Genomic DNA, 20,880 nt, shown 5'->3' with positions numbered 1-20,880 from the left:
TGGAAGTAATGTTAAAGTATAGTTAAGGAAATAGGTGAGGAAAAAGAGAGGAGGGCACCGGAAACAGGATTCCAGTGGACAGAGAGTCCTTAGTGCTAGATATGGTGCTGACATGTTTCAACCCTCTGGAAAGAGAGGCCTCCAGCTTGACTCTTTTATAATGAGAGATTTAGCTATAAAGGGGCCCGTGGGTGGAGTCCCAAGTTGGCTTCTCGCTGGATTTCAGTGGGGGGCTAGAGTTTGCTTGGTAGGCATTGGGAAACCTGAGCAGATCATTAGAATGGGGGCTGGGACAACCCAAGTTGGCTCAAATCCCATAGGGGCTGAGAGAGCCCGATCTCCTATTGGAATTCAAAGGGATTTGACCAGGATTTGTGAATCAAAGGTCCTAGCTTCCTGAATTGATAATACATCAGCTAGGAGGGGTTGGGAATCAGAAAGGAATAAATGAATTTAGTTTCTTAAAGGGACTACAACCCGCATCATTACCTCTATTGTTATTGTCGGTGAAAAGTTTATCTTAGGAATATTTTAAGATCTTTGTCATTTTTTTGTCTGTTCATTATTTGTCCTTCCCTCCTTATTTCTCTCCCTCCCTCCCTCCCTCCTCCCTCCCTTCTTTCCTCTCTCCCTCCCTCCTTCCCTTCCCTTCCTTCCTCCCTCCCTCCCTTCTTTCCTTCCTTCTTCACTCCCTTCTTTCCTTCCTTCCTCCCTCCCTCCTTCCCTCCTCCCTTAACATGTTTTGGTATGGTTGGAGTTTCTCATCAAACTTTCTTTGACTTGTTTTTTCCATCCTTTGTTTCTTGTTTTATTCATGAGGTAATTAACTCCCATTCATTCTTCTTCCATTATTCTAAACCAATATTGTTCTGGCTACATACATCACCCTTCTTGACTGAAAAACCAAGTGTTACTTAGATGAGGACTGCTTTAGCAGTGCTGTCTTTGTTGTGGCAGTTGACTTATATAGGCTAAATTTCTTTAGAAAACGGTGAGGTGATTATTTGTGTCTTTTGTTAACAATTTACAATTTTTCAGCATTAGTAGCTTATTTAAATAGGTCATGTTGAAGTTGTCTCAGTTGTGTGCCATAATTTCTCATTTTTATTTTTTCTTATTATTATGGTTTTTGTTCTAATGGCTCAGTGGCCTGAATGTTACATGGATAGCTAATTTATAAATAATTCCTAGCTTCCTTCCAACCTCCTTTCAAAGTGCCACCTCCTGCAGATGGGATAGGGTAGTCCATTTTGATCTCTCTTCCCACCCTATCCCAGGTACTAATGCTCCAAGAAATTACTTTGTCACTACTTTGTATGTATGTTATAATTATTTTTCTTTGAATGTATTGTTTCCACCATATAATGTAGGCTCCCTGAGAAAAGGGATTCTTTCATCTTTGTGTCTGTGAATCTAGCAGCATAGCATACTACCTATTTTATGCTAGGCGTTTGATGAATTCATGAAGAAATGACTCCTATATAAATCAGTTATTGCCTATCTACTAAAATATAAACTATTTCATTGGAATTAGGAAGCTGTTATTTGGTGCTCACTATGTCCAGTACTTCTTGACTTTCTTATAATAGTATTCCGGTTACAATTATAGTATAGTTTACGAGTCACTATACTCTGGTTTCCTTTTCCTGCTCTGTGGGACATCTAGGTGGTACAGTGAACGGTGTGTTGGACTTGGAGTTAGGAAAACCTGAGTTAAAATTCTCCCTCAGCTCTGTGACCCTAGGCAAGTAACTTAATGCCTCAGTTCCTTATTTATAAAATGAGATTATCTCACAGGATTGTTATGAGGATCAAATGAGATAACATGAAAGCTCTTTGCAAACGTTAAAGTACTATATAAATAATAATTGTTATTGCTTTGCTTTCTTTCTTTATGCTAAATGTGCCCAGAATCATTAAATATTTAAGTATTTGTAATCTTATTGATTTCTTCATAGTTTTTCTCTACCTCTTCATCCTCTGCTATAGATCTTGGTAATTGAAACATTACAATATGAGACAACCAAGTGACCAGTAAAATTGTTTCTTGTCTTTAGACCACATAAAAAAAAATCCAGAGTCCTTTATTTACTTGTCTAAATATAATCTGTGGACCAACCTTTCATTTAGCTTTTAAGTTCCTTTTTTTTTTTTTCCCCCTTCTACACTTAGCATGGTGCCTGGCATATAGTAAGCACTTAATACTGATCAATTGTTTTCATTTATACAGAGAAGTCAAGTTTGATAAGATTGCAATGCTATGTTATGTCGCTGGGCGGATAAGTAAGAATCTCACACTTAAGAGTATCAAGAGCTAAATTAATGTTTATAGATGGAATTCTAAGCACATTTTGCCCTCAGGGTGGGCTATCTGATATTTTTCCTAGTTTTGTAAGTTATGGTGAGATGAGCCTTACTATACTTACTTGTGCTGATCATCAGAAAGCATATATACTCAGTTCTTGGGACCATGCTCTGTGCCGCATGACCATTAGGTGCTCACCCTGGATTTTTGAAAACTTAAACTGATGTAGCATAAGTTATAATAGATTTCTAACTATAAGGAAGGGCTTTGAGTATGAGACTAGCAACTTAAAAAAAAAAAACCCAATGTTATGTAATTAAAATAAATATAAACTTTGGATCATTTACTTCAAAAATATATCACTCATTTAAAAATCCAGGGGAAAATCAAAGAGGGACAAGTTGATGGGAGAAAAATAGGATTTTTTTTTGGTAAGTGATATAATAGAGCAAAAATGTTCCTTGTCCATTTCATTTTTAATTTAACTGTCTTGGATAAGGAATAGCAAGATCTTCTCAAACAAAGAACTATATAAGATCATTTAATATAAATCAAGTCATTTCAGATCTTTCAAGTATCAAAAGTTTCTTTTTGAATGACAAATTTATTAGAGATAATAATACTTAACAAAATACTTTTACATATATTATGTTTTATCTTAACTCTATCAGGTAGATAATAATATGAATAGCTAAAGTAATAGCAAATACTATTTGTAAGTAATAGCAAATACTAAATAGCAAAATAATAGCAAATAACGAAACCTCCTATTCCAACTTTTCCCCTTCTTCCCTCCCATCCCCTTCCCCAGATGGCAGGTAGTCCAATACATCTTAAATCTATTAAAAATATATGTTAAATATGATATATGTTATCTTGCTTCACAAGAAAAATCAGCTTTAAAAAGAAGGTAAAAATAATCTGAGAAGGAAAACAAGAATGCAAGCAGATAATAATAGAAAGAGTGGAAATGCTGACATAACCTTTATTTTAATTCAACATAAAATGCATAAAATGCAGAAGACCCAGAGAAGCCCAAGAATAGATAGATATATGGAAAGTAATTTGTTACTCAACCCATCAGTAGTTCCCCAAGAAAGGAACTGAATTTAGGTTTCTTTCAGGACACCTTTTGTGCATCAACCAATTTAGCAACATTTCCTAAGCACCTTTTGTACTAGGCATTGTGCTAAGCACTGGTGATTTAAAAAAAAAAAAAAAAAAAAAAAGAGGCAAAAGAATGTCCCAGACCTCAAGAATCTTTCAATCTAATAGAGGATGTACATGCAAACAAACATATACAAATAAGCCATATATAGCATAAGTAAGAAATAATTAAAAGACAAGGTGATAGAATTAAGAAAAGTTAGAAAAGAGTTATTGGGATTTAGAAGCCAGGGAAATCAGTGAATGGAGGTGAGTAAGGAGCATTCAAGGCATAGGAGACAGCCAGAGAAAATGCCCAGAACCAAAAATGTCTTTTGTGGAACAGCCAGAATCAACCAGTTTGTAAGGTGTAAGGAGACTGGAAAGGTAGGAGCAGGCTAGGTTATGAAGGGCATTATGATAACAAATGCAGGTTTTTATATTTGATCCTTAAGGTAATAGGGAACCACTGGAATTTATTTAGTAGAGGCAGGGGGACATGATCAAACCTGAGTTTTAGGAAAATTACTTTGGTGGCAGAATATAGAATAGCTTAGAGTAGGGAGAGATTTGAGGCAGGCAGATCCACCAGCAGATTATTGCAGTAGTACAAATGTGAGGTGATGAAGACCTACACCAAGGTAGTGCCTGTGTCAGAGTTGAGAAGGGGATGTATTTGAGAGATGTTTCAAAGGTGAAATTTGTGGTGTTCTCTTCTTTTGTATAATATGATGGTTCTTTGGGAGCAGGTTTCTTGGGGAGGTTTTCTGGAGGCAGCCTTAGTTTCATTTCCCAGTAATAATCACCTCAAATGCAGCCAGCTGTTAGAAGTTTAAGTCCTTTATTGTTTTCTTCAAAATAGCCCGGTTAGTTTTTTTAGAGGCCTATCTCCCTCCTTGGTTCCAAGAGCTCTTGCAGCTTGTCTGCCAGTTTCAGCATCCAGCTCTCTCTGAATTTTGGTTCTATTCCTCCGAATTCTTCTTTCTGCCTAACTGCTGTCTCTAGCTCATCAATCTCCTGAACTCACTGACTTCTGGCTTTAAATCTTTTTCAGCTGACTTTTCCTGACTGAGCTCAGCTCTTTTTATGCTCTTTTAGAGGTGTAAACTCAAAGGTTAACTCCTCTGAGAGTGGGATTATGGGAGGTGTGAATTCACAAAGTTACAAAGTTAACTTTGTATATCTCCTGTACTTGTGAACTCCAATGTGTGAGCTCTAATGTGTAAATTCTCTTAAAGGTGTGAGCTCTAATGTGTAAACTCTTAAAGGTGTAAACACAAGCATTGTTTTTATCAACTCTAATGAATTAACACTTTGTAAGCATTCTAACAGAAATTTACAGGCCTTTGTAAGATATTGGATATGGCACTATTGATCAGAGAATGCAAATTAAGACAACTTTGAGATACTACTACACACCTTTCAGATTGGCTAAGATGACAGGAAACGATAATGCTGAATGTTGGAGGGGGTGCAGGAAAATTGGGACACTGATACATTATTGGTGGGGTTGTGAACGGATCCAGCCATTCTGGAGAGCAATTTGGAACTATGCTCAAAAAGTTATCAAACTGTACATATATCCTGTGATCCGGCAGTGTCTCTATTGGTCTTGTATCCCAAAGAGATCTTAAAGGAGGGCAAGGGACCCACATGTGCAAAAATGTTTGTGACAGCCTTTTTGTAGTAGCTAGAAACTGGAAACAATGTCTCCCCATTATTTGGAGAATGATTAAATAAATTATGGTATATGAATGTTGTGAATATTATTATTCTGTAAGAAAGGACCAACAGGATGATTTCAGAGATGTCTGGAGAGACCTACATGAACTTATACTAAGTGAAATGAGTAGAACCAGGAAATCCTTGTACATGGCAACATCAATATTATATGACGATCAATTCTGATGAACATGACTCTTTCCAATAATGAGAAGATTGATAACCAGCTCCAGTGAACTTGTAATGAAGAGAATCATCTACACCCAGAGAGGATTGTGGGAACAGAATGTGGATCACAACATAGCATTCTCACTCTTTTTGTTATTGTTTGCTTGCATTTTGTTTTCTTACTCGTTTATTTTCTTTTTTTAATGTGATTTTTCTTGTGCAGCAAGAGAATTGTATAAATATGTTTATACATATTGGATTTAACATATTTTAACATGTTTGACATATAATGGATTGCCTGCATTGGAGAAAGAGGTGAGGAGAAGGAGGAGAAAATTTGAAACACAAAGCAATGCAAGGGTCAATGTTGTCAAATTATCCATGCATATATTTTGAAAATAAAAGCCTTTATTTAAAAAGAGAGAGAGATTGGATATGGGGGGAGGGAGATAGTAATGAATCCATAATAATGTGGATATTGTGAGTCTGAGAAACTGAGAGATAATAGAGAAGTTAGGAAGAGAGAATGATTTAGGGGGAAACGTAAGTTCTATTTTGGACACATTGAATTCAAGATGTCTTATAAAGTCATTTGGAGATGTGAGACTGGAGGTCAGCCACAATAGGTAGGGGCAAGATAGGTATATTTAAATCTATGAGAACTTATGAGATCACCACATGAAGAAATAAAAAGAGGAATTAGAAAAGAGGGCCCTACTGAATCCAGAGAGACACTTGAAAGTATTAGAAAGTTTAATCTGGGTGATCAGCAATTCAAAGGTTGCAGACATTCCAGTAAAGTCCTTATTTTCACAAAGTTCTATACAGTCTCCCAAAATGATATACCACATCATAAACATATTTTGAGGGACTGCTGAACTATTCCCTTCTCATTGGATTGCATTGTCTGAGTCGTGCATGGCCATGCTACAACTCTAGCTTTCTCCCTTTTTTCTGAAGTGTATCCTGAATCAAAAAAAATTCTCGTCTTTTGAATATAAAATCCTCTAAATCTTGAACTTGGGATTGCCTACAAAGTAATTACCAAAGCTAGTGCTATTCAAAACATTTTCCTCTTCTGATGAAATGCTTGCTTCTAGAATCACATTGACTAGGAAATCCAAAAGCCTCTATCTTCACCAGGAATTGGTGCTACAGACATTGTTCATGAACTTCTCATATGCTAAAAGGCTGCACATCTATTTATTTCTGTCACATTTTTCTATGGGAAATCCATATCTTCTGATTGCTTCCACCTATTGAGCTGGGAGTCTATCAGGAGCTTTCGTCTCAGGCCATAAACCATGTACTTCTGTAGCAAGCCACCATTTTGACATAAATCCTAAAACTCCACGTCCTTAAGGGAGAGAAGGACCAATTACTGGCTCACTTGTGTAGAGCACAAGAAAGAGTGGTTCCTCTGATGTGAATTAATCCTCCTAATTCTCAGGCATCTCATTACTTTCAAAGCGTGTCTTCATTGATACCTAATCACTAAAGTGCCAGAATTTACACATGTACTCCTTGGCAAGGTGCTTCTCACATGCTGCCAAAGGGCCACATTATCCCTTGTTCTCATCAACTTGGTTGGGAAACTCATCAAATTGAACAGGATCTTCACTGTTCACCAACACTTTTCCTCCACTATATTTTATATTCTCATTTCTGTTAAATATTTCCTATTCCAGAAAATCAAATTTTGGTGCTTTAAGCCACAATGATCCATGAGAGAGATAATTAAGAATAGCTTCCTTGTACCTTAGCTGGCAGAGTTAGTTAAGTGTTGAACCAGGAATCAAGAAGACCTGAGTTCAAATTAGGCCACAGAAACTTATTAGCTTTGTGATCCTGGACAAGTCATTTAACCTCTCTCTGCCTTGGTTTCTGCATTTATAAAACAGGGACAATACTAGCATCTGCCTTCCAAGGTTTTTACAGAAATTTATAAAGTGCTTTGCAAATTTTTAAGAGCTTTAGAAATAACAATTATTGTTGTCATTAACTGGGGAGGTTCTTACAGTTAGCTTCTTCTTGACTGCCTTTCCCATTCTCCATAAAATATATGGTTCTTAGAAATTCCTCGATTCAAATTGGCAGGATTTTTTGAGGATCCAGAGTTCCCATAACTAAAGGAGAAGATTTTCTCTGACATAGTTATACAAATTCATTTAGCAAAGTTAAGCTCATCATATTGATTGAGAAACTTATCACATTGAACAAGGACTCTCTTAATCAATCCTTACATAAATCTTCATGTCTTTAATGTGTTTATGATTTTTCTGCTGGGCAAGTAATCATAGATAATGTCTATAGTTTACTTATGTCATATTCCATCTGAGGCATTACAGACCAATGCTTGTGATTGGGCAAATTCCAGAGGTAAAAGGAGGACCCATATGTGCCTAGAAATAGGGAGAAAGAATCTGTATTAAAAGAAGAGAAAGTATGAACTGAGAAGCCAGGTCAAATTATAGATTGAGAGAGAGGGCCACATAGACTTGGTGGTGGGTAAAAATTCAGGCCTGGAAGATCAAAGTTAGGAAGTCAATGTCATAATCCTAAAAGATTCCCAAAGTTTAGTCTTGTTATTGTATCTGTTTATTTTTTACCCTATCCCCTCTTAGACTGATGAGCTAGTATGATCTGGAGCCTTTTCTAGAAATGAATACTAAAAAGGAGCCGTAGTTTATTTACATCTTAGAATATTAGAGCATTTATTATATTAAGCTCAATTCAAATATAACTTTTTCTCTTTTTTCCCCCTGTAGTATCCTCTTATATATGGACTGGTTTTTGCTACCTGCTGGTGTTCTCTGGTTTGTCTGAGTAGGATTTACTTGGGAATGCACTCCATTCTGGTAAGAAAAATGTTGCCCTTCATACTTCTTATATCTTGCAGAATTAACAAGTAATTTTATCACAATGATAAACTCATATGAAATCTAAATGGGAAAATAATTTGTATTTCTTCTAATTTGTTTTCCAAAAATATCAACATGTTAGTGCAGCTTGCCAAAATTTAAATACAGCAATTAAAATCTCTTCCCTTCACTAAATAGGCTTATAAATCAGTTCTAGCAGTACCTTTAAGTCAATCAATAGTTATGCTTTAACCTTGCCAAAGTTTTAAAGAAAATTTGATTTACATAATTTTAAAATAAATCTAATGGGAACATATCCTTGAATATCCAAATTTTTTTGTAGGTTAAAGCAACTGAATGAAAATTTAAGTGAAAAGAAAAAAATAGGAACAGAAGAAAAAGCACTTTTTTGATACTTGTGTATCTGCCTTGTCTCATTTAGAATATAAACTTCTCAAAGGTAAAGATTTTAGCTTTTTATAATGTTATGGATACTCAAGTATTTGTTAGTAACAATCAGCTAATATCAGTTGGGGAAGGGTAATGCCTGTGAATGAGGAAGAGATTTTCAGATTTCCTTCCATCTACTGACATTCACCTAGTCTTCCAGATTTTAATTTTCTTCTTATTCAAGCCTTGCCCTGGTCTAGTTATGAAAACTGACAGTTGCAATGTAAGGAAAGCCCTGAACTCAGTGATTAGCTGAAAAAGTGAACCCAAAGTATCATACTTTAAAAAATCCTATTTCAGTTACTGCTAATTGGCCATAGTTCAATACTTTCTCTAGTAGGTGAGATCTTTTATGTGACAGAGTATCAGGTGATTTAGTGGGCATGTGCTTTTCAGCTTGTAGCAGTCTTAAGGAAAGGTTCAGGTTTTATGGCTGTGTTTAGAATCATAAAACATTAGAAATGAAGGGGACTTTAGATTTAGTCTAGTTCCCTCATTTTGCACATGAAGAGATTGTGTTCTAAGGAATTCTGATATTCTTAAATATATTCTTCTTCTCCTCCTCCTCCTCTTCCTCCTCCTTCTCTCTCCTCCCTCCTCCCTCCTCCCTCCTCCCTCCTCCCTCCTCCCTCCTCCCTCCTCTCTTCTTCCTCTTCCTCTCTCTTTTTGCTGAGGCAATTGGGGTTAAGTGACTTACTCAGGGTTACAAAGCTAGGAAGTGCTAAGTGTCTGAGAGCAGACTTCAATTCACATTCTCCTGACTTCAGAGCTAGTGCTCTATCTACTGCGCCACCATAAAAAATTTCAATCATTAATTCTCACTCAGATTCCTTATTTCCAGATAGCATTTACTATTACTGAGTGATTTCTAGAAGGCATCAAACCGCACTTTAATGACAAATTTGTTTGCTTGTAATTGTTTATAAATCCTTTAAATTGCCATTTTATTTCCGGAATATTTTTCTTTCTGATCCTTTTCCCTTAAGTTTATGGTCAGAATAATTTTTATTTTATATATATATAATGTTTCAGCTGGTGAATGTATTATCTGGATACCCTATGTCCTTTATTTTAGTTTTTCTCTGAAAATTGTGAACGTTTTCATATAATGGATTTCTTGAAAATCAGTTATAACATGTTTAAAAAAATTTTTTAAAAATAGGATAGGTTAACTAAGTAGTAACGTTTTAAATATTTCTTTGAGATAGACAAATGACTGATAGGGCCCTTTTTTTTTGGAGGCAATTGGGGTTAAGTGACTTGCCCAGGGTCATACAGCTAGGAAGCGTTAAGTGTCTGAGACCACATTTGAACTCAGGTCCTCCTGACTTCAGAGCTGGTGCTTTATCCACTGTGCCATCTAGCTGCCCCAGAAAGGTCCCTTTTTAACTTTTTGATTTGAAAATTATTTTTCAAACATGTTTATTAGCTATAAATAAGAAATCTGGTTTTAAAAACTTACATATTCTCATGAATAACTGCCATTTTAAATATAGTTTCTCCCCACTACAATCTAACCTCCTCATAACTAACTGCCAAAGTGATTTTCCTAAAGCACAGGTTTGACCATGTCAATTCCCAACTTGATAAACTCTGGTGATTTCTTGTTACTTCAAGCCATAAAGAGAAACTCCTCTGATTAGTTTTTAAAGCCCTTTACAAATTCTTTCAGCTTACCTTTCAAGCTTTAAAGTATATTACTCCTCTTCAGGTAAATCCATCTCTGTGCCTTAGCACTGGCTATATTTCATACCTGAAATGTGCTCATTTTCTCTTCTGCCTTATAAAATAGGAATCCTTTATTTTTTTCAAACCTCAGCTCAAAAGCTGCCTTCTACACGAAGCTTTTCCTGATTTTCCCCAGTTGCCTTTATTCCAAATTACTTTTTTTTTTGGCATATTTTTTTTTTTGTCTGCCTGTCTATGTACATGTTTTCTAGTATTAGATTATAAAGTCTGTGAGGATAGGGATTGCTTCTTTTTTTGTCTTTGTTTCCCAGACATCTAGCTTAATATTTGGCATATTAATAAATGTTTGTTGATTGAGTGGTTGTATCTCTTTAAATGTAACAGAATTTATTAGGCATTTATTATGTGCTAGGTCCTATTCTGGACAGTAGAAATAAAAAAAATTAAATGATTTGTTTCCTCACAGATTTTATGTTCTCCTTTAAATTTTGCATTAAAAGGTAGTAATTATAATAATCAATTAGTATATAGCTCATTGAGATTTACAAAAGGATTTTCTCACAACTTGAAATAGGTCATGTAAATTTCATTCCCAATTTATAAGTGGCAAAACTGAGACTCAGACATGGCCAACAGTTGTTGAAAAGTAGAAAAGAAATATACATTGATGTAGTTCCCTAAGATCGTGCTTTGTGTGTACATTATTTAGTGAAGTATGAGATATTTCTGATCCTATGATCCAAGATCATTTTAAGAAGTTTTTTATATCTTGAGTCTTTGAATAAGTTAAAAAAGACGTATGAATAAAATGAGTATATGATAGCATTATCAATGATTTTGACCATCTTCCTCCTTTGACTTTTAGGGTCAGTTCTACAGAACAGACTATCATTCAGAAGAGCTACTGTTTTTTTTAGGCTTTTATGTGTTATCACTAATGGAACATGCCCTTTGTTTTCTTGACATTAAAAAGTTCATATCAAGGACAAGTGGAAAGAATTATCAGTTATAATTGTGTACACATGACTCTGCAAAATCAGCAAGGTTCTATCTTACCAATTTTTATTACTCAGTATTTGAGTTGTTACTGATAAACCCTTTTTATTTACATTATGGCACTTGACAGAACCACAAATGATAACTTTTCCTAAATTGCTAATACTTTAAATTTTAATATCTTTCTTAATTCAAGCCAGTTTCTTTGATACTGTGTTACTCTCCTCAGTGTTTACTCTAGAATTAGTTTGGAAGAGCAAGCAGTGATTTATCTATAATTTATGAATGAATGACTATATGACTTTTTAGAGCAGTTATCTGAATTCAATGATTAGGAGTTGTAAAAATCTACTCTGAATTCCACAATGGCAACTTTATTCAGCATTTATTTTGTGCTCTATTTTTTTATTAAAATATAATATAAAATATAATTTATAATTAAAATATAAAGTATTGACTGACCTCTTCCTAAGTAGTACTGTGGTCACTGGAAATATAAAGACAAAAATGAAGGAATCTTTTTCTCATGAACATTTTGTTGGGGGGAAACAACATATAATAATTTATTATATTTCCTCTGTGTTGCTGTTAGTTGTAATAGTTTTCATAGTCTACTGGAAAGTAGTAGAAAGCTTTAATATAATTTTTTTGTTTAAAACAAACTTTCAAATTTTAATTACTTAAAAAAATCAAACCTTATGTTAAAATTATTTGAATCAAATCATCTCTAAAGAATTATTTTGTACTTATGCATTTGTGATATTACTGCTTAATGTTTTAATGTATTATATCTTGGGCCTACAACTACAGAATATTTAAAAGTCTTTTTGTAGTTATACAACTATTTTGGGAAAATAGTGATGGATATTGAAATTATTAAGCTATGGCAGTACCTCTATTAATAAAAGAGCTGTCTTGTAACAATATATTTTATTATCAGAAATTTCATTCCTTGAGACAGAAAAAAGCAACATATTAATCTTATGAGGCCTCAATTTTCTTTTGTGTAAAATAAGATGATTTTCAGATCTTTCCCTGCTCCAATATTCTATGAGTCTTCTAGGAATCTGACATTATGAATTTTTTTGGAAATAGTATTATACCATAAATTTTATAGTGGTCATTAGTGTTCTGAAGATATTTGAATAGAAGCTGAATGATAATTTGTCAAGTATATCATATAGAAGGTTCATGAGTCATAGTTTGGACAAATTATTTCTAAAACTTTTTAGCTCATTCATCCTGTGACCCCTCTGATTATTTTTAGAGCTCAAAAGTTTTCCACAATACTTACCTTAACTCTATGCAATATATTTTACTTAAAAATTTTTTTTAATCATAAATTTAATTGTTGGAGTGCTTATTTGCAGAAATCTTAATTAAATTTAATAAAATAGTGAGCTTTTTATTATTAGTTTATACTTTCGTGCTAATTTTTGGCATCAGATGGACTTTTTACTGGCTCAAATACAGGGTCCTTCATATTCATTATGTTCATTATTTGTTGCTTAATTCTAGGCTAATTTTATCAGTTTACTTTGCTCTTACTGGCTTGTTAAATAAGTCAGGGCTACAAAGTACAGGCCTCACAGTTAATATACATTTCTTCCCAGGTTTTCCTGATTTTTGAGAACAAAATCACATAGTTCCACTTGATATAAAACTTTGGAGGTTTGGGGTGTTTTTGTTTTTGGTTTTGTTTTTTGTTTTTTTGTTTTTTAGTATCTGAAGTCTGAGGTTTAAAGACTAGATCTAGAGCCCTATGTTACCTAGTATTTCCCTCTCCGATTCCTATAGCAGTCAGATAAAGTTGTGTTTGAAATAAAGCGATAAATCGCATGATATAATGGAAACCTACAGCCCATTAAACTTAGAAGCCTAGAAATTGCGGGTATGATGCATACTAGCTGTGTATCTTAGGACAAGTTGTCTATTTCTCTAAGCCTGTTTTGTTATCTACAAAATAGACATGATTGGATAACACTGATCATTAGTCCTCTTAACACTTGCTGTACTTTTCTTACAGAGCTGTCATTAGGAACAAATGAGTTAATATAGGTAAAGTACTTTTTAAGATTAAAGTTTTATGAGTGTTTGAAATTATTATAACAGTAGAATCTTTACTCTGAAATTTATTCATATAAAACTCTTAAGGCAACTTAAGGATATGAGATTTTGTAAATTTTTCATTTGCAATTTTTCATTTTTTAAAAGTTTTAACAGAATAAGCCTTTTAAAAGTTGGCTGATGATTTGCTATTTTCTTTCATTCATGTCTACTGTTCCATGGAAATTCTTTTAATCATTAATAAAAAATGTTAATGCCAATTACATATCAGGATACTTTCTTAGGCTCTGAAAATGTCTTCTATTTATTTTGTTGTTTATAATTTCTGAACATTAATCTTTGATTATTTTATGGTTGTTCTTTCCGTTTCCATTGTCATCATTAGATTGTTTCCATATCTTTGTTTACATCATGTTTTTATCAGCTCATGTAAATCTTTACATATTTCTCTGTATTTATCAGAGTTTCTTAAACATTTGTTTCTTAAACATTGCTGTTATTGTTCAGACCTGGCTTTTTGATCCTATAGACCTTAGCATGCCAGTGCAGCAGCCATAAGGTTTTCTTTGCAAAGATCTTGGCATTTCCTTTTCTATAGGATTAAGGCAAAAGAGTAGTTCAGTGCTTTTTCCAAGTTCATACAACTAGAAAGTATCTTGAGGCTAAATTTGAACTCAGGTTTTCCTGACTCCAGCCCTGACTCTATTCACTGAACTACCTAGCTACTCCAGCTTTGGGTTATGCAGAAGTCCTAATCGTGGTATTGCTAGGTCAAAGAGTATGCACAGTTTAATTGCTTTTTGAGCCAACTTCCCAGTTGCTTTCCAAAATGGTCAGATAAATTCATAGCTCCACAAGCAAACAGCACATTATTAAATCTATTCTCCCACAGCCTCACTAGCATTTGCTCTTTTTCTGTTTTGTTGCCTTTACTAGTCTGACAGTAAACTCCTTGAGGAGTAGGAACTGCCTTTTTGCCTCTTGCATCCTCAGTTCTCAGCACAGTGCCTGGCACATAGTAGGCATTTAATAAAAAATCATTGAATGAATAAAAGATATGAAGTAGAATCTCAAAATTGTTTAATTTTCATTTGTCTGATTATTAGTGATTTAAACCACTTTTTTCTCATAGTTATTAATAGCTTGGCTTTCTTCTTCTGGAAACTATAGTTCATATTCCTTCACCATTTATTAGTGGGGAATGATGAGTCACATGTTTTTTCCCCTAGTTGTATAAAGGGAAATTCTTAAGGGGCAGAGGAGGATTATTAGGAATTGAATAATGTTTAAAAGAAATTGATATATTTTTAAGAAAAAAAATTATGACAGAAATCATCACTTTAATATAAGATAATGAATACCTATAGTAATTAATCCCTCTTCATCTCATCTCTAACATTTTTTAGTGAAGTTAATTAAGGCTGTCCATAATCTTGGGTGACCTGAATCTCAGACCAGATCTGACAAAAGAGACATATCCCTCCTCTAGTCATTCCATAGCTCAAAGATTCAGTCTTTCATTTGTTACTGCGTTATCCAGACTAATATCTATAGAAATTTTATCGGAATGTTTTATTAAAAGGTAAACAACATCTTTTTTTGAACTCTTTACAATTCATATTTCTATGATTTTTTTTTTATTATGACAACTTACACCTTAAATTTTAGAGAAGATTTCATTTATTTGAGAGTGTATCTCTTAAGCTTTGGTTTAATATAAAAATGGCAGAATTTTTTTATCTTCTATTTATTGTTTTGTATCCATTATGTAGATTGTTTTCTTCGTGTTATTGTTTTCCTAAAGTTAATAGTCCTTTAGTTTTCTGAATGTTAAAAAGTTTTAACTTTAAAAGAGCAAAATTACACCTGACTAAAACTGTTTTTTTCTTTCTATCTTCAGGACATTATTGCTGGATTCCTGTATGCAATTTTTATCTTAGCTGTCTTCTATCCATATGTGGAGCTGATTGATAACTTCAACCAAACTTACAAATATTCTCCGCTAATTATCATCAGTTTACATTTAGCCTTGGGGATCTTTTCCTTCACCCTTGACACTTGGAGTACATCACGAGGAGATACAGCTCAGATCCTGGGCAGTGGTGCAGGAATTGCATGTGGATCTCATGCTGCTTACTGCATTGGTCTAATGTCAGATCCTCCTCTTGATACATTGCCATTAACTGTTCCCTTCATCACTGTGACTCGTTTTGGAAAAGTCATATTGAGGATTCTAATAGGAATGGTATTTTTGCTACTAATTAGAATTGTAATGAAAAAGATCACCATCCCATTGGCTTGTAAAATATTTGGTATAAAAAGTGATGATATTCGAAAAGCAAGACAGTGCATGGAAATTGAACTTACTTATCGTTATATAACCTATGGAATGGTTGGCTTCTCTATCACATTTCTGGTTCCTTGCTTATTTTTCTTTATTGGCCTTTCCTGATGGCCTGTCATTTATGAGAAAGGCAGTATGTGAGAATAATTCTGAGGCAAAAGTCAGTTAATGCTTTTGCAGGAATTTTACTTAAATAAGTATTTAAGTGAACATAAAGCAGAGAGAGTGCTTTTTACCACTGCATCTGGATATTGTTTTGGAGAATGCCGAGAAGTTTCAACATCGAGAACGTTATGGACATCCCTTAAGTATGATGTTTTGGGGTATTTTATACATTTGGGTTGTAGATCTACATATAATATATTTTAAGGTATGTAATTATATATTTATGTACCTAATATATTATATATGAGTCTAAATAAACAATGGGGCTGTATAAATAAACAAATAATATTCCTTCAGTTATGCCTTTGTATTTGGATTTAATCCAGGTACGTTGTGATAGCCTGGCAAAAAAAAATTTTTTTCTTTATCTAGAATGTGAGCCATTTCTTAATTTAATTACAAGGTTAATGAAAACAAAATTAGTATGCAAACCATTTATCTGTTTATTGCCTCCTCTTATCACCTTTCATGGTAAACTTGTTGATCTACATTTAATGGACCAAATTTGAAGTAAAATTAACTTTTGCATTCAAAATTTTTTGGTTTTAAAAACTTTTTTGTTTTTTCTTTTAGTTCTGTGTACAGTTTAAAGTATTTTGGTTTGCATTCATTCTAGATTTCTCTATAATGATTCAGGTACTGTATTTTACTGCTTATTAATTGTGCCTTTCTGTTGCTGAATTAAGAAATGCCATGTATACTGTGATATAAAAATAGGACTGATAACTCTATCTTCAATGACATAATTAGGGGAATTTTTTTTTTAACTTATGTTGAGAAAATTCTGAGGAGTTTAGAAGTAAACTATACATGGTAGCTTATATGTTGATAAATAAAATGAACTAAACTTTCTCAGTGACTATAACAGCTAATGGATTATGTAGTCTATAGGATTTTTTGGTTATTGCTTTATAAATTACAGGAAGGAGATTTTTTTTTTGCACATTGTCTTGACTGTATTGCAGGTTAGTATTTCTAGCAGAGAGAAATGTAATTGAAATCTAGGCAGTGGAACATTAACTCAGCTTCATTTATAATATTCTTCTTAAATTATTTCCCCAAGGCCTGTGGTTGATAGTGTTAATATTTCTGGCTTAATCCATTTATTGATAACTTAAGACAGAATAAATAATTTAAAAGAGAGTAGTTACTACTATCTCCAGATCCTATAATTTTTCAATTTTATTTCTTTATAAAACTTGGAAGCAGTATTAGGCTGTCATTTATTCCGTTTACTTTTTTATACTTGAGGTTTAATTTCCTTTGAAATTAAGTTAACATTCATTTCCTACAACTAAATTTCATATATGAGGAAATCACTATGTAAACATCAGGATAACTTATTGGTGATTTTAATGCAATATCTATACTGTGTACCCAGGAGTAGCCTTAAAAGTATTTTTGTTTTGATAAATAATAGCTACTGCAGCTCACAGTTGATTGAGACCTTGGGTGGCAACTGGTCTAAATTTAATCTGTTAATTACAATTCAACCATTAAAATTTATAGGAACTGATTGATATCTATTCTTTTAAAGATGAGAAAGTAGCTTTTCCAAATTGGAGTTCAGAATATCTTCCATGAGTCGATTCTGTACTATGCTGTGCATTTATATTGAGTTTAAAACAATATTAGTTTGCACATATTCATTGTGTTTTATTTTTTCTATGCTAAATATATCTAAAAATAAAAACCAAATTTAAGATTTTCTTCCATTTACAGATTTTTTTTTCTGCACTATTTGGTAAGCATCTTTGTTTGATTTTAGTTCTAGACCTATCAGAGCCCTTTGGTGATTTAGTGCAACTTCTCTTATTGATTAGGACTCCTAACTTAATTAATTAGCATTTGTGTGGTACCTGCTATAGGCCAGGCCTTGTGCTACTCACTAGAGGATCTGACTGAGCCCTGTAAGGGTGAATGGACTTGTCTCAGGTCACAGAGGTAGTAACCATAATTTTTGATGGAAAGTAAAGCACTTCCTTAGCAATCTAATGAGTCTTCCTTTTATTCTTTTATAATAGTCTTGGATTGTAATGAAGTGTATTGTACCCTTTTTAAAAAAATTATTAGCCATATCTATAGCTAATTGTTAGTGGAATAAAAATTATGGATTTATTTCCAAGATTGTGATTTTTAGTATTTGTAGTTGATATCATTAGCATTCTGCGATTAATCAACATGTTGAGAAAAGATAACTTTTCCAAATAGAATAAAGCAATAATGAGATGGATTTTTAAAGGAGTTAGAAAAATGTTAGTTCCAGATATCACTGAAAAATGATATCTCAGTGCAAAGTAGGCTTTTAAGATATACAAAGCACTTTCCTCATAATAACCTTGGGAAAGTAGATAGTATTTTAAAATTATATTATCTCCATTTACTAATGAAAAGATAAGCTCAAAAAGGCTGTGATTCATTCAAGTGTACCCTATTTAAAAAGTGGCAAAGCTGGGATTCAAACTCATATCTTAAGTGGTTTTTTTTTTTTTTTTTGAGAAATGCAGAAAACTCATATTAAGATCTTATGTAAATTATTAATCTTAGCTATTTAATAACAAGTGAAATTATACCATCTTTCAAACTATAAAAGATAACATGTATCTTAAGGACAATATAATATACATCCAGTGATCTGTACAAAATTAAAATGAAAATCTTCCAACAAAAATATTTGACAAATGGTAAACCTAATTCAAACACAAATGACCATCATAAATTACCTGGTACATGTGGTGTATAATTAATGCTCATCACTAAAAATTCTTTTGAGGTTTTTATTCAAAGCCTTTTTTCATGTTAATATTAAACATATGCAAAAATATTTTAGTCAGCTTATACCAAAAATGTCTTAAACATAGCTTTAAAGGTGAAATAGTACTTTTGATTTTCTTGCTGATAAAAGATTTTTTAAAAGCATGATTAGAAGACATTTTAAGAAAAATTAAACTTGTGAGGGAATCTGAAAGATTTCCAGGTTGCTAAGCTGTGGGCAGTTTGTCAAGTTTTATAAATTATTGCAATTCCATTCAGAGTAAATAGATTGTTTTTAATTTTTAAATTGAAGTGAGTTTTTAACACCCAATTTTGAGTGATTACATAAAATGTAAATTATTTAGCACAATAAAAAGAAAAGGTTTTAATACACTATTTTAAGAGCCACTTTTGGATAGAACCCTGTATAGAAAACCCTCTGAGGTTTCAAATAACCTCAAATAACAGTTCTTTTCCCATTCAGTATAATCAGACTTTCTTAAATAAATGAATAAATGAACTTTGGACACTTTTACATTCAGTAGACTCTTATTATACATTGTGTTGTTATAATACTTTTTATAACATTCTAAAAATATTTTTTTTAAAAACATGGAACTACAGACTAGAATTGCTTGGCTGCTCTTTCCTTTTTTCTCCCTCTTCAAAATTACCTGCATAGAGCTCCTGCATATTAAGAAATACCTATTTGAATGTTCTTCTCCTGGTTATTTGAGACAGGTCTGCTATTAGAGAGATGTTCACTTTTTACTTTTTTCTCCTAATAAGCCCTAGGACCAGCTTTCTCACCACCAGTATCTATACGTTTCTTCCATAGGGATCAAACAGGAAGTAGCTAAAAGGTACAGAAAGACAGACGCTTAATTTTGCTTTTCTAACTACCACAATTTTTTTTTTTGATCCACTTGTGAATTTTCTTGCTGGAAAGTTATTTTTTCTAAAAGTTTCCTATTAAGTAGGCTAGAAGCTTTGTGCTTTTTCCTAGATTTTCTTAAGGGGCTTCAGCTGTTTTCTCTTGCAAAATTCTATTCAGCACTATCTTCTCAGGAATTTCTAGAACATACCCTCTGGGAATTTGTAAGAGAATTCCATAATTATTTTTTCCAGCCACTTTTCTCATGGGAATAAGATCTCCCTACCCCCCAAATGGATTCTGATAACTAGTTTCATATTGTCTGTAATCTCATTATGATTCTTCAAAAATTTCACACACGCAGCCTAAACTTTTCAGAAATTTCTGTAATCCATATAAGGTAATTCATTGCATATATTTAGTTTATTATCAAATTAAGAAGGAAATTCAAGATAATTAGCCAACCAAAGTGTTTTGGTTTTCTCTAGTATGTTTATAATACTCTTAATATTTTTCTGTTGAGGAACTGAGCAGTTTTACTATACTAGGGAGGTTTAAAAAAAAAAAAAAACATAACTAACCACAGCAGTATTTATTTTCAGATTTGAGTTTTCTTTATTCTTTAGTCTAAATAGTTAACTTGTGATTTTCAATTTGTAAACAAAATTTAAAATTCTGTATCTATAAGATTTTTGTTACTTTGGATATGTAAATATTTAAGGGCTGACAATAATTCAGGTACTTAAAAATAAATTTTGCATGTAGTAAGTATAGTACATCTATTGTCCAAAATGTGGTTTGTGTCCAAATCAGTTTTAAGATATTGCTTATTTCCTACAATGTTTAAATGAGATTTATAAAAGAAAAATACATTCAATTCATACGGGAATACAAGCTGTATAACTTCCAATAACATAAGTCTTCTAAATCCCTTTGTTGAATTGAACTGAAAATAAAATCTTGTGGGATTGACCAGTATGCAATAAACTAGCTACTTAATGTAAATTTAAAATTTGGCTAGCGTGTCATTTTAAAACTAATTATGTCAATCCTATACAATTCAGATGTAAATTTTTAATGGAGAATAAAACTGTCAGAAAATACATGGGGTTGGCAATATTTCAAAATGTGGATGCCAGGTTGGACTTTTTTCCCCCCTTTCTTTTGCTCCTATACAAATTCAAAAGCTTCTGGGGACCTAAAGCTAAACATTAGTCCTGTCTTCAAATGCTACTTTTGGAACTTGGTTGGGCTTTTTGAATTTGAAAGGTAATAAAAGTATAATCCCTTGGTGAAACTTATCTTTTGTAGAGTTCTCCTAATACCATAAAGAGTGGTG

The 20,880-nt window shown here is 33.0% G+C and overlaps 1 protein-coding gene across 1 annotated transcript in view; it reads left to right on the top strand.

The window, feature by feature from the left end:
- Positions 1 to 20,553, top strand: part of SGPP1 (sphingosine-1-phosphate phosphatase 1) — a 48,917-nt gene extending 28,364 nt beyond the window's left edge. The window contains exons 2-3 of the mRNA XM_051977804.1: positions 8,110 to 8,199; positions 15,305 to 20,553. Coding sequence (XP_051833764.1) covers positions 8,110 to 8,199; positions 15,305 to 15,856 — 642 coding nt within the window. The 3' untranslated portion in view covers positions 15,857 to 20,553. The remainder of the gene's footprint in view (positions 1 to 8,109; positions 8,200 to 15,304) is intronic.
- The last annotated feature ends 327 nt before the right edge of the window (positions 20,554 to 20,880 follow it).

Source organism: Antechinus flavipes, chromosome 2 (genome assembly GCF_016432865.1).
Source record: "Antechinus flavipes isolate AdamAnt ecotype Samford, QLD, Australia chromosome 2, AdamAnt_v2, whole genome shotgun sequence".
Classification (NCBI taxonomy): domain Eukaryota; kingdom Metazoa; phylum Chordata; class Mammalia; order Dasyuromorphia; family Dasyuridae; genus Antechinus; species Antechinus flavipes.
The sequence above is the reverse complement of the archived record's forward strand: the minus strand, read 5'-3'. Positions and strand labels throughout refer to the sequence as shown.